At 45.7% G+C, this 14,871-nt stretch overlaps 1 protein-coding gene across 6 annotated transcripts in view; it reads left to right on the top strand.

Moving 5' to 3' along the window:
• TOGARAM2 (TOG array regulator of axonemal microtubules 2) overlaps positions 1-12,654 on the top strand; it is a 106,489-nt gene extending 93,835 nt beyond the window's left edge. For all 6 annotated transcript variants that reach the window (XM_040430625.1, XM_040430622.1, XM_040430624.1 and 3 more), the window contains 13 exons: positions 1,593-1,747; positions 2,610-2,742; positions 4,030-4,203; positions 4,412-4,550; positions 5,256-5,361; positions 5,918-6,153; positions 7,006-7,164; positions 7,364-7,481; positions 7,887-8,005; positions 9,746-9,956; positions 10,076-10,292; positions 11,268-11,354; positions 11,562-12,654. In XM_040430625.1, the coding sequence (XP_040286559.1) occupies positions 1,593-1,747; positions 2,610-2,742; positions 4,030-4,203; positions 4,412-4,550; positions 5,256-5,361; positions 5,918-6,153; positions 7,006-7,164; positions 7,364-7,481; positions 7,887-8,005; positions 9,746-9,956; positions 10,076-10,292; positions 11,268-11,354; positions 11,562-11,812 (2,105 nt within the window). In that variant the 3' untranslated portion in view covers positions 11,813-12,654. The remainder of the gene's footprint in view (positions 1-1,592; positions 1,748-2,609; positions 2,743-4,029; positions 4,204-4,411; positions 4,551-5,255; positions 5,362-5,917; positions 6,154-7,005; positions 7,165-7,363; positions 7,482-7,886; positions 8,006-9,745; positions 9,957-10,075; positions 10,293-11,267; positions 11,355-11,561) is intronic.
• The last annotated feature ends 2,217 nt before the right edge of the window (positions 12,655-14,871 follow it).

Here is a 14,871-nt window from a genome sequence, read left to right as displayed (position 1 = left end):
GCTGGATTTCCATGTACTGAGGTCTGCTGAAACCTGGGATATTTAAAGGCTTTAAGTAGAGAAATTTCAGGCTTCAGGTCCCCCTTCCCCAATTTGCAGATTCAAGTGATTTCTTAATAAACGCCTTAAAGGATAAATACAAATAAAAACTCTAAGTCCAGTTTTTTGGTGGGGATAGCCTTCTCTGTCTCCACCAGAAGTCTTACTCAGCTAGGTTCAAGCATTCAAGAGAAATCTGACTTTTTTTTTTTTTTTTACTACTGAGTAATCGTGTTATAGTTGCCAAAGCATCTTCATGGGAAATGCTGCCTCTGCTGGAAAGGAGGAGTATTTCCATAGCAAACAGAGCATTCCCTATACCACTGGTGTCCAACCTTTGGTTCTGACAACCTGTGATGGTATGTTCTCACCATGACTCCGGGAGACTGTTTCGGATCAGTAGCTGAGTCATTACATTCTCCCTTTACTGAGCAATTAGCGGTATGATGGTTGCACCTGCGCTGGGGAAGAATTGTTACAATGAAACAAAGTATCAACAATCTCTGCTACAAACTGTAACCAACATAATGAGATAATAAGAAGGAGACCTTTTCAAGGAGCCGCGAGGCACACAATGGCTGGGACGGGGAGGCCTAGTGTTCACCTGACAATGGGGAGGTGAGATCATGTGACCTGTGAGGATATTGTGTTACTAGAACGAAATGAACACAACATCACCAGAGCTAAATACAGGAGAGGCTCGGACTATCTATGGGGCCTTCGGGCATGGAGTCTGATCTTGCCATAGGCTGAACCGAAAATATCTGTTGGGAGACTTGTCCAAAGAATACGTCCCTCCAAATTCTAAAACATCTCCTAGAGATGTTCTCCTCCACCAAGATGCATCTCCCACTCCAATATTACTAGAAAGAGGGTGAACATTCCTTGTAGGGGATATAATGGTCAGCACACAGTATTGAACTAGGGTTCCTTGGGTCCACCAGAGGACTTTACTCTTGGGGCCCATGACCTATATCATCAATACAGTCTAGACCCTAGAGACAAGTAAGTGGCTCCTAAGGCAGCTCCAAATGCTTTTTTCTCCTGGGCCTTTGAGGCCCACTGTGGCTTCAGAGAGTGGACCTACAGGAGGATCTTCTGGTACCCAAATGCTTTTTTCTCCTGGGCCTTTGAGGCCCATTGTGGCTTTAGAGAGTGGACCCACAGGAGGATCTTCTGGTACTCTGGTGCGGTCCTTAAGGAAGTGATGACCCTTCCTAGTGATATGTCATCACTTCTAGAGGTCCGAAAAAACCCTTTAAGAAGCTGTAGACATAAGATAGCTGTCAACTGAATGATATGGGCCTTCTTCAGCTCCACTGATCACAATGGAGGGAGATAAGCGATCTCAAGATAATCTGGGCCCATTTACGCAAACATAACAGATAATTGGAAAGGTTGAAACAGGGACAGCTGGATTTTCTGATGTGTGTAACCAACCAATCTGCTGGATCTACTGGATGTGGGTGGAAAGGGGTGACCATCGAGGGTCCGGGGGGCATTTGTGACAGTAACATGTTCTGTGTTTCCACCTTCCCTTACCCGATACGCAGACGCTGATCAAACAGACGCCTGTGCCATGAATGCCATGGAAACCAACTTGGAACTGGTCTCTTTAAAACCGATCCCATCGTCTGCAGCCAAAGACCCTGACGCCGTTCCACTCCCCGTCAAAGAGGAGGAGGAAGGGAAGGAGAACAATGCTCGGGTAGGTGATTCATGGTGAGAGTGTACGCTATATGAGATCCGACAGAGTGCAGCTGAATGTCTGGTGTCACAGAGAGACCTGTTACTACAGGCTACCTGCAGTACCATACATGACCACAAGAGGATCGCTTTCAAACAGTATATCTTCTGTAGTTTGAGTTCTTCTAGGGAAAGTTATTAGATACTGTATTTTATTTATTTACAGAAAATATTAGAATTTTTTATATAGATTTAGTGACCAATGATCTACCAATGGTAGCAGCTATTTCCTTAAAGGGGTTTTATGGAATTTTAATATTGATGACCTATTCTCAGGATAGGTCATCAATATCAGATCGGTGGGGGTCAGATACCCAACACCCCCGCCGATCAGCTGGTTGAAGAGAAGGCTTTTACCTGCTCGCTGTCAATATCGCAGTGGTGAGCAGGTGTAATTACAAGCCGTCCCATTCATTTCAATGGTATGGCTCCTTTCTATACACTTCTCTTCAACCAGATGATCGGTGGGGGTGCCTGGCGTCAGACCACCGCTGATCCTGAGGATCGGTCATCAATATTAAAATCCCGAAAAACCCTTTTAAAGGACTACACCTGCCCATGGGTCGTATCTGGTATTACTGCTCAGCTCCACTGCAATACCACACACAACCTGTGTACAGGGGTGGTGCTGTTTTTGAAAGTGAGCTGCCAATTTGTTTTCTAATCCTGGACAATCCCTTTAAGACTATATATACTATATTATATACTATATATTATATATCTTTAGCACTGTACCTTTTGAGATGGTTTTTGGCCCTTTTTTCCACCGTTGGCAGTTTTTGGGACAAATGTTAAATATTCATCAATACAATAATTTATTTCAGATTATCTTTACTATATCCAAGTCTGCGCAAGACAAGATGAGACAGAAACAGCAGGAGATAGAAAATATTCATAATGAAAAAAGAAGGAGCCAAAAGCAATTGTGGGACCGGCTACAAGGAGTGGATTCTGGAGGTCAGTGTAAGGACGAGACAATGCACATATAGTGATATGGAGCATGCTGGTATAACCTGGGCATCTCCTGTATATAATTATATATGTACAGCTGGTATAAGTTATACATCTTCTTGTATATAGTGATATGGACCATGCTGGTATAACCTGGGCATCTCCTGTATATAATTATATATGTACAGCTGGTATAACCTGGGCATCTCCTGTATATAATTATATATGTACAGCTGGTATAAGTTATACATCTTCCTGTATATAGTGATATAGAGCATGCTGGTATAACCTGGATATCTCCTGTATATAATTATATATGTACAGCTGGTATAAGTTATACATCTTCTGTATATAGTGATATGGAGCATGCTGGTATAACCTGGGCATCTCCTGTATATAATTATATATGTACAGCTGGTATAACCTGGGCATCTCCTGTATATAATTATATATGTACAGCTGGTATAAGTTATACATCTTCTTGTATATAGTGATATGGACCATGCTGGTATAACCTGGGTATCTCCTGTATATAATTATATATGTACAGCTGGTATAACCTGGGCATCTCCTGTATATAATTATATATGTACAGCTGGTATAAGTTATACATCTTCTTGTATATAGTGATATGGACCATGCTGGTCTAACCTGGGTATCTCCTGTATATAATTATATATGTACAGCTGGTATAAGTTATACATCTTCTTGTATATAGTGATATGGAGCATGCTGGTATAACCTGGGCATCTCCTGTATATAATTATATATGTACAGCTGGTATAAGTTATACATCTTCTTGTATATAGTGATATGGACCATGCTGGTATAACCTGGGCATCTCCTGTATGTAATTATATATGTACAGCTGGTATAACCTGGGCATCTCCTGTATATAATTATATATGTACAGCTGGTATAACCTGGGCATCTCCTGTATATAATTATATATGTACAGCTGGTATAAGTTATACATCTTCTTGTATATAGCGATATGGAGCATGCTGGTATAACCTGGGCATCTCCTGTATATAATTATATATGTACAGCTGGTATAAGTTATACATCTTCTTGTATATAGTGATATGGAGCATGCTGGTATAACCTGGGCATCTCCTGTATATAATTATATATGTACAGCTGGTATAACCTGGGCATCTCCTGTATATAATTATATATGTACAGCTGGTATAACCTGGGCATCTCCTGTATATAATTATATATGTACAGCTGGTATAAGTTATACATCTTCTTGTATATAGTAGGATATTACATATTTTATATGTTTCACAGAACCAGGGCCCGTGACCTCATTCAGTCTTAGTGGGGTTAGCACAGTGCCTCTAGTTTCAGAGAAGAGACCAGGAGTACAGAATATAAGCTTGAACAAATGGGTGAGTCGCCCGTCTCTGCCCAGTATCCCCACTGTGAACCAGGACACCAACAGTGATTTTCGCCACTCGTCAGGTAATTCTTGAAGCTTATGGATATGAATTCTCCGGCTTCATGTGTCTTCTTGTCAGTGTGTTGTTACAATGTATTACATGGTATCTGCATTGGATCCCATTAAAGTACTTCTATTATTATCTAAAGCAACTTTAAAAAGAAGAAATTAAACTTGGCACATGGGTATCCTTCTCATTGCTGTATGTTTCGCTGTCTGTTTTATGTACAGCATATTCTTTACCTGCCACCTTCCTGGACTGCTCTGACTGGGACTCCGATTCTGAGAATGGCGGTCCGGGTACTGGTCCAATGTCTCATCCAGAGCAAGGGTTGTTGGAGGCTCTGAAGTGGCTCAATCACAAAGACTGGTGAGATTTCTCATACGTATGTGACACTGGTCGCCGCATCACTTCTGAATCCATAAGTAACATATAGAGATGAGCGAAGACAGAGAGGCCGCCGCAGCCATCTTGATTGAAGACACCGTGCAGAATCTCACACGGTGACGTGACGTCATCACGCTGGTGTGACATCATCACATCACCCGTGCGAGATTTTGCGCAGTTTCTGCAATCAAGATGGCCGTGATGGCCTCTTTGCGCGAAATTGGATGAAGTGAGTATTTGTCTTTTTTTTTAACGCCATTTCAGGAAAAATTGATTCGTTACAACGAAGCGGGAGGAAATTCAGCTTTGCGGCGAATCAAATTTTTCCTGAAATTCAGATCGAAGTCCACTTCGGATACTTTGATTTGCTCAACACTAGTAACATAGATAGTATTTCATAGGAGAAGGCGTACCATATGTGCACAGGGGCCCAATAGACAAGGGGGCCAACTGCTTCCTACTGTGTATTAGGGACTCACCTATTTAGGTTTACTTTTAGACATAAGGAGTTGGTTTTCAGCTATTCAAGACGTAAGGTCAAAAACAAGAATTGCTGGAAAGTGTGGTTCAGTGGTGACACCTATAAGGAAGGAAGTAGCTAACTTCTCCTCTGGGGTTCAATAGAAATCAATATCTCTGCATCCTGTCTTCTAAAATCCACCTTGTAATGTTGATCTGATCCTACAGGGAGCAGAAGGAGAAGGGTCTGATCAGTATGAGGTGCCTGGTGTCCTGGCATCCCGAGGTCCTATTCTCCAGACTTCATGACGTCAGCATAGCAGTGACCAGAGAGGTAGGTTATTTGGAAAAAAAAAACTAGTATGAAGGTCAGAAAGACTTCAATCTCCCTGCAGCACCCCCGCAGGAAAAATGAGGCATTACACAGTTCTCATTGGAATTCTTGGGCTATGCATATAATGCACAGGTGTGTCGGGTCCTCCAGAGAGAAAAGGGCTCTTTGTAGCCACAGACCAGGTAGATTGAGGTCATAAATGTAGGACCTCCTTAGATGTCACTAATAGGGGATGTGAAAAAATGGTTTTCTTAAACCAAACATTTCCCGGACCTTAAAAAATGCACCCAAACTGTTTCCACCTTTTATTGGGCTTTGAAGTGCCTTCATGCAACATGTACGCTCAATACCAAAAGGCAGAATTAGGTAGATTATATTTTTAAAAGTAGTACCCAATCTCATTTCCTATGAATTTTTTAAAATGGTAAAAACCAGTATGACCAGTATAACCAATTTAACCATAATTTCTGGCAGATGAAAGGTGATTGTTTTTAGCAAAAGTTGCGGGAGGACGCCACAATGCAAGAATAAGCCCAATCTCTGTATCCACCACCAGGTCAGCAATCTGCGGTCCAAAGTCTCCCGTAACGCCATCAAAACCCTGGGGGACCTGTTCAAAGCCCTCCGAAGAAATATGGACCAAGAAGTAGAAGAGATCACCCGGGTCCTGCTCCACAAGATCGGGGATTCCAATGATTTCATTCGAGAGGAGTCAGACAAGTCTCTAGGAGTCATGGTGGAATACGTCAGCCCATCCAAGGTCCTTTCTGCTCTGATTGCCGGGGGCATCAGGTGGGTGTAATGCCTACAGCTGGACATGTTAGCTGCTGCTATCACCTGGGCTTCTTTCACATAAAGCCCAAGTTATAGCAGAAGGAAAAAACATAATTGAAGCATATTAAGAATTGGATGACTATAGAAGTGGTGAATATAATCTATTTTCCTCTGATATCGGCCAGTACAGGCTGGAAAGAGGCTGAATGTAGGACTGTATACTATCATCTACTGCTCCCTGTTAACAGCTATTTTTGGATAGGGATACACAGGGGCGTAACTAGAAAAGGCTGGGCCCCGTAGCAAATTTTTGACCGGGCCCCTGCCCCAGCAACTTCCCCCTAACGCACCTCCCATGGCTAGTCCCGCATTGGACCAGTAAGGAGAAGGAGGAGTTAAGGTATACTTTATGGTATACCACCTGGGCCCTGAATGCCCCTTAGTGCCTGAGACAGTAGTTATGCCCCCTTAGTGCCTAACACAGTAGTTATGCCCCCTTAGTGCCTTACACAGTAGTTATGCCCCCTTAGTGCCTAACACAGTAGTTATGCCCCCTTAGTGCCTAACACAGTAGTTATGCCCCCTTAGTGCCGTCACACAGTAGTTATGCCCCCTTAGTGCCGTCACACAGTAGTTATGCCCCCTTAGTGCCGTCACACAGTAGTTATGCCCCCTTAGTGCCGTCACACAGTAGGTATGCCCCCTTAGTGCCGTCACACAGTAGTTATGCCCCTCTTAGTGCCGTCACACAGTACTTATGCCCCCTTAGTGCCGTCACACAGTACTTATGCCCCCTTAGTGCCATCACAGTGGATATGCCCCCTTAGTGCCATCACACAGTACTTATGCCCCTTTTGTGCTGTCACACAGTCACCGGAACAGCGCGGTGAGAAAGTGCGCGGCGAAGCATCTCATGGCCGCGGTGGAACAGTTGGCGGGCGACAAACTCCTGTCGGGGCCCCGGGAGAGCACAGACGCCTTTCTCAGGACCCTCGTAAAACTGATGCAGGACGGGCAGCAAGACACCAGGTATCCTACACCGATTCTAATTATATAACGGCATCGTTATAACGGAGTCTTAGGCTAGGGCTACACGACGACATGGTAGTCTATGGTGTTGCACTGCGACATGCTGCGACTGCAATGCGACAGCATAGACTACGCAGTGTGACCCCATAGACTATGTCGTCGTGTAGCCCTAGCCTTACTATGATATTTCACTCTTTAGGTTCTATGGGAGGCGGATGTTCAGCTTAGTGATGGCGCACCCTAAATTCGAACAGCAGATGGAACGCTTGATCCCGTCACATGACCTGCGGGAACTTATCGTCACGGTTAAACAGAAGGTACCTCGACTGATGACTTCAGTTATTGATAAGATATTCAGCTATAGGTATAATATTGCACGTCTTATAATTGCGGGGGAAGGGGGGGGGGTTGTGGCTGCCGTGTGGCCGGTCAGAGTGGACTGAGCCCGTGGCCATCTAATGAAAGTAGGTGCAGAAGGCAATGCAGGCGACTGTGGGAGTAACACACGAGATGGTCAGGAAAGGGGAAAGAGAAATATTGTGTACGCCTGTGACCCGGTGACAACAGGGAGTCTATAGCAGCAACTTCTCAAAAGAAGAGAAGCTCTGGAGCACAGACTGCTGCTCTCGCAGGTGAAATACTGCGCTGATAGAAATAGAGATGAGATGATGTAAAACGGCAAGAATTTAGGCAGTGAATATAACAAATTCTGCCGCTCACAGGAAGCGAGTGACAGCGTTTCAGACGTTCCATCCGCCAGGAGTCAGCGGCCTCTGCAGAAGAGCAGCGTCCTGGCGAGTGCGGACGCCAGAGACCAGGAGGCTCCGGAATCAGACCACAGGTGATGCAACGGGTTTTGTATGTATGTGCGCTCTTTTCTCCTTTACGATCCTGCTCCTTCTACTATGTAACCCTCAGTCTGCGTCCTCCCACATGATCAGCGCACTCCTCTCCTGAAATACTCTGTGCTGCTGGGAATTCGTCTCCCTCCGCAATTAATCTTTCACTATGTGACCTTTCAGAAGATCGTAGCTCCTTGTAACAATTAGGCTGGGTTCACACGAGCGTTGCGGGAAAAGGTCCGGGTGCGTTGCGGGAATATGCGCGATTTTTCCGCGCGAGTGAAAAACATTGTAATGCGTTTTGCACTCGCGTGAGAAAAATCGCGCATGTTTGGTACCCAAACCCGAACTTCTTCACAGAAGTTCTGGCTTGGGATCGGTATTCTGTAGATTGTATTATTTTCCCTTATAACATGGTTATAAGGGAAAATAATAGCATTCTGAATACAGAATGCATAGTACAATAGCGCTGGAGGGGTTAAAATAAATAAATAATTATCTAACTCACCTTAATCCACTTGATCGCGCAGCCGGCATCTCTTCTGTCTTGTTCTTTGCTGTGTGCAGGAAAAGGACCTGTGGTGATGTCACTCCGGTCATCACATGGTCCATCACATGATTCATCACCATGGTAAAAGATCATATGACGGACCATGTGATGACCGGAGTGACGTCACCACAGGTCCTTTTCCTGCACACAGCAAAGAACAAGACAGAAGAGATGCCGGCTGCGCGATCAAGTGGATTAAGGTGAGTTAAATAATTTATTTATTTTTTAACCCCTTCAGCGCTATTGTACCATGCATTCTGTATTCAGAATACTATTATTTTCCCTTATAACCATGTTATAAGGGGAAATAATAATGATCGGGTCTCCATCCCGATCGTCTCCTAGCAACCGTGCGTGAAAATCGCACCGCATCCACACTTGCTTGCGGATGCTTGCGATTTTCACGCAGCCCCATTCACTTCTATGGGGTTTGCATTGCGTGAAAAACGCACAAAATAGTGATGCGTGAAAATCACCGCTCATGTGAACAGCCCCATAGAAATGAATGGGTCCTGATTCAGTGCGGGTGCAATGCGTTCACATCACGCATCGCATCCGCGCGGAATACTCGCCCGTGTGAAAGGGGCCTTAGTCTGTGACCTCTCACAAAGATCCACCTTTGTGTCCTGAAATACTCTGTGCTGCTGAGGGATCCTGCGTTAAGCATTTGCAACAAATGTTATCATTGGCTGCTTGTATAAAACATGGTGATGGAGTCCTGTTCCTGCAGCCAAGAGCATAGGCGCCGCTGACGCAGATAATTGACCAGCCTAGGGGGGCCCTCGTCCTTTCTTTTAATGGGTGCCGGAATCTCCTCTTGAAAGATTCTACAACATTAGCAAAGAAGGATGTGGGGAATAAGGAAGGGGTAAGGGGCAAACGAGCAAAAACCTACATGGTGGTGGAGTCAGTAGTGGGCCCTATGCTATGGGCGGCGGGCCCTCTCATCTACAAGAACACCTCCACAGCTGATGCAGATTGAACTGATTTTCACAAGACAGGGTCAACTCTACCAGTATGTCTCGTTTACTAGGGTTGATCCTGCTGACACATGCCCTTTAAATGCACATTTTTCTTTTACATTTAGATATATTTTATATGTCGTCGTCTCCTTAGACCCAGCACGGGAAGATAATGGCCTGACACTGATATAATTCTATAACATTTATGTTATAATTTACTCCTTCAGAGTAAGCCAGCCCGTAGAGGTGGAATCAGAACCTCAAGAGTCCCCGGTCCCTCGGCGGCAGCCTGTCCGTGTGGCAGAGGCCACGGAGCAAGTAAAGGAGCTCATCAAACTACTGACAGCCAAGGAATATCAGAGCAAAATGAACGGCGTGACGCTCCTGCTGGAGCACTGCAAGAGCAACGTCAAGCTCGTCACCTCCAACATTACCCAAGTGAGTGGCCAAAGACTGCTGCTGCAGAACCTCTTCCTGATACATGTCTCATTAAGGCTCCGTACACATGGCGGGATGGGGTGAATACTTTTTAAAGTATTATTGTATTATTTTTGCAGATTTTTGATGCCTTTAACCCCAGGCTGCAGGATGCCAACAAGAAGGTGAATCAGTATGCGCTGGAGTCGGCTGCTGTCATGGTCCCGCTCCTCAAGGACAGCCTGCACCACGTCTTAGTCCCTATGGTGACCGTAATCACAGACAACCTGAACTCCAAGCACTCCGGCATCTACACGGCTGCAGTCAGGGTTCTGGACACGCTGATCTCCAGTATAGGTACTAATCATTGGGAATTTTTCAGAGCCAATTTTTTCAGTGCCCCCATAATTGAGCTAGTGCCCACATAACAGTGACAACCACGGGGACCAAATAGGCGACCCATAATAATGCCAACCAGTGCCTTAATAACAGTAACTGCCACAGTGCCCCCATAACAGATCAAGCCACAATTTTCACATAACCGCACCAGCCAGTGCCCATAACAGTGCCAACCACCAAATGCAAATATGTAGCCCATAACAATGCCATCTAGTCCCCATAATAGTGGCAACCACCAAACCCAAATATGTAATCAATAACAATGCCAGCTAGTGCCCATAATAGTGCCAACCACAGTGCCCATAACAATGCCAAAAACTGAATCTAAATATGTGACCCATAACAAAAGCCAAGTAGAGTCCTATGAACAATGGCTGCCACAGTCAAATCAAGCCGCAGTGCTCCCAGTACTAGCCAGTGCCCACTGCCTACATAAAACTGTGACAACCAATGTCCTAATACCAATGACAGACACAGTGCCCCCATAACAGATTAAGCCGCACTGCCTACATAACAGTAACAAACAGTGTCCTATAAGTGTCCCAAACAATGCCAACCAGTGCCCTAATATGAATGACAGTCCTGTTTACCCCATAACAAAGGCACCATTCCGGTACCAGCCAATGCCCATAACTGTGCAACCACAGTGCTTAAATATGTTGCCCATAACAATGCCAGCTAGTGCCCCAATAACACTGGCTGTCACATTGCCCCCATAAAAGCAACAGCCAGGGCCCATAACAGTGTGAATCCCAGTGCACCCATAACAGTACCAGCCAGTGCCCATAACAATGCCAACCACGGTGTCCCCAATAAAGTGACAGCCAAAATGCCCCCATAGCAATTACAGCCATTGGTCCCATGACAGTGGCAGCCGTAGGGTCCCCATAACTGTACCCATAGCAATGACAACCTCTTACCCTTTTATTCCAGATAATTTGTGGCTTTTGCAGCCATTTGCCGGCAGAGTCCGTTTTCTCAGCGGCCGCGCCATGAATGATGTGACCGAGCGATTGTCAGGTAAGTCGGGTGATTAACAATTTGAAATTTCACGTGTAAAGATTTTGGGGGATATATAGTTGTGCCAAATTAATCAATGTGGTGCCCATACAGCGTAATAATTGTGTTGCAGATTGCCAGTAATGTCCCCTTGATAAATCCTCAGAGCCACAAACCTTTTCATTTTTGGCGCAAAAATTGTTCAACCTTTTGTTGTTCCCGTTTCAGGCCTGGTGACCTCTGTCTACCCCCGGAAGCCTCAGGCGGTGGAGCGCCATGTCTTACCGGTGCTTTGGTATTTCTTATCGAATATCACCGGGAATGGAGTCCTGCCTGGACGGAATGGGAATTTCAAGGACGTGGTGACCAAACTGACAAGAAGCCTGCACAAAGTGATGGGGCCCAGCCTTGAGGAGTACGCCTCCGCTCAGTCGCAGCACGCCGTCAGGATGTTGGCTGACATGCTGGGCACCAAGTGAAGAAATGGATTTATTTTTCATGAACTTATTAAAGTGCGAGGAGGAGATGGAACGTGCGTGCCAGAGATTGGGCCTCATTTATCAAACCTCCTGAATCCCCATCTTCTGGACAGTTCTCAGCTACACCCCCAATTCACGCAGAAATGGCCACAAAAAATTTCCTGAAACGCCTACAAAAATTTCCCGAAATGCCCCCTTTGGGGCATATTTATATAAAAACCACCCCTTAGAGGGTCAGTTGGAAGGAAGCTAGCGGCCAACGAGGCCATTTGAGTGAAATATGGCCCAATGTACTTAATATAATTAAGGTGTAAATGATATATTTTGGACTTTGGCCCCAACCATCACCCAATAGTCCTTATTCGTGGTACTGTCCTGCTAACTGGGCCACAAAAAGGCGGAGTTTGTACTAATTTGCATTAAAGGGGCGTCTCCATCGGAACTGGATGGAGTTTAAAACGTTCTTAATTTAGGATTCATATATTGGCTAGAGAAGCAGCAGATGACGTTGTATCTCAGGGGTCCGTCATAGGATTCCATTATTTATTACTGCTTCATCCATTCGGAGGATCCTCAAGACGATAAAATAGTTTTAGCACCAGCTTGGCATTTAAACAGTTAAAAACTACATTTATGTCCACTAGCTGCAGATATCGGACTTCATGTGCCCTGTACTGCCTGTCAGCTACATCATTTCTTATACTCTGCCTCAAGAGCTGCATTCATAATTCTGCTTCTTTCCTTTAGGCCTCATGCACATGGCCGTTGCGCGTCCGTTCCGTGCTTTGGGGACAGAAATTTGCGGTCCCCAATGCACAGGCAACGTCCGTGCCACGGCCGGGATGGATCGAGGCCCATTCAACTTGAATGGGTCCGTGATCCGTCCGCTCCGCAAAAAAAATAGAACATGCTGTAGTGCTTCCATGGGGTTCCGTGCCTCCGTTCCGCAACGCAGCTCCGGATTGCGGACCCATTAAAGTGAATGGGTCCACATCTGTGATTCGGGGAGAACATGGCTGGTGCCTGCATATTGCGGACCCGCAATACGGCCACGGCCGTGTGCATTAGACCTTAGACTGCAGGACTTCTCTCTGCCGCCACCTGGTGGTTCAGTGATTTCCAAGCGCTGGCTTTGCCGTGATGCATTGTTGGAGACGTGCGGTGTAAAGCTACATCTCACACATTGCATTGCAGACTGTAAGGCATTATAGGATCTCTGCTAGATGCCCTTTTCTTGCTTGGATTCTGGACAATATGTAGAACCCGCTGATAAACCCGCTTGCTCTGATTGAATATTTTTTGCGCTTCCTGCAAACGTTCAGCTTCTATCAGTGATCGATAAATCTGTAAACGCTAATTTAGGTGTAATCTAGATGAAGAGGGCTGTATGTCCGCTCCATATGTACATACTGTATTATGTGCCTTAGCATTAAATGCTATTTTTATACTTTGGGTCTGTGACCTGGTTTTGATCTGCTTATTGGGGGTATTTGTAGTTCTCCTTAAAGGGGAGCTCCATCTTTAAATAACCCAGACATTAGAGTCGGTATATGTAAATCCGTCCCCGGTTGTGACATTTCTTCGTGCTTTTATTAGCTGTTTTCCATTATTTAGAACTTAGTTTTTGTTTTTAGGAATTTGTACTATATGGAAACCATCAACAAGCAGGTTAGGTTACGTTCACACACACATTATGAACATCCGGCAGAGGAACAGACTGCTGGGGTTTACCGTATCCAGAATAACCCGATACCGCCCTGGACCGCCAGATCCATATTGACTATTATGAGATCCGACGGGGATCGTGTTCTTTCCGGCATAACTGTCGGCTTTCAGCCGGACAAAAAGTCTTGCGTGGAGCCGGCATTTGTGCCAGAAAGAGGCTGGATCCCCGTCAAATCCCATAATAGCCAATGATACTCATTAACACATGAACAAAGCAGGATCAACCCTATAAAAGCAAACATACAGCATCAAGGGTGAACAGCCTGTCGGATCTGTCCTGCCGCTAGTTCACGTGTGCCCCCGGACTGCCGCTTCGTCCCCATTGACTATAATGGGGGCGGGGGCGGAGTTCCGGCGGCAGCATGGCAGTGCACAGGCGAGAGGCAGCCGGACTAAAAGTACTGCATGTCGTACTTTTAGTCCGGCTGCCTCTTGCCGTGCGCTGCCGTGCTGCCGCCGGAACTCCGCCCCCGCCCCCATTATAGTCAATGGGGACGAAGCGGCAGTCCGGGGGCACACGTGAACTAGCGGCAGGACAGATCCGATAAACTGTTCACCCGAGAACCTAGAGACCTGCAGCTCTGGGAAAGGACAACGTTATTGGGAGTATTACATATTTGTTCAGTGACTGAGGGCAGGGCCAGCACTGAAAAGCTGAGGCGCACCGAGGGACTAGGCCTCGCCCCTGTGGAGCACTGAAGTCCTCAGTTGCAAAAAGAATAAGGCCCCTCGCAGACGAGCGTGAGCGGATTAGGCCCGGATGCGTTGCGGATGTGTGCAGTGAAAAATGCGCGATTTCGCAAGCAAGTTCATTCAGTTTTGCCTGCGATCGCGTGGGTGCAATGCGATTTAATGCGTTTTTCACGAGCGTGATAAAAAAGGTATACAAACAACATCTCTTAGCAACCATCCGTGAAAAACGCATCGCATCCGCACTTGCTTCCGGATGCAATGCGTTTTTCACTGAAGCCCATTCAATTCTATGGGGCCAGGGATGCGTGAAAACCAACGCTCATGTACACAGACCCATTGAAAGTTTTCCTCGGCTTCCTGTGCAAAAACTGCCACCAAAAACATATGTGAAATATTCCACCAATCTTTTTGACACATTCTGAACGCGATCAGCACACGCAGCAGTAGGATAATGACAGACCCCAATATAAATCAGTGGGGGGCGCTGCTAGCATCCATTGTGTGATGGATCCAACAGTTTTTGTTTTCCTCCTCCTATGATTTAAATGGGTTATCCAACTCTCTAACTATCCTCTGAACAGGTCATCAGTGTCTGATTAATGGGGGTCTGACATTCGCCAATCAGCTGTTTGAGAAGGCGG

Source organism: Bufo bufo, chromosome 4, assembly GCF_905171765.1.
Source record: "Bufo bufo chromosome 4, aBufBuf1.1, whole genome shotgun sequence".
Classification (NCBI taxonomy): Eukaryota; Metazoa; Chordata; class Amphibia; order Anura; family Bufonidae; genus Bufo; species Bufo bufo.
Note: the sequence above shows the minus strand (reverse complement) of the source record. Positions and strands in the feature narration are given on the sequence as shown.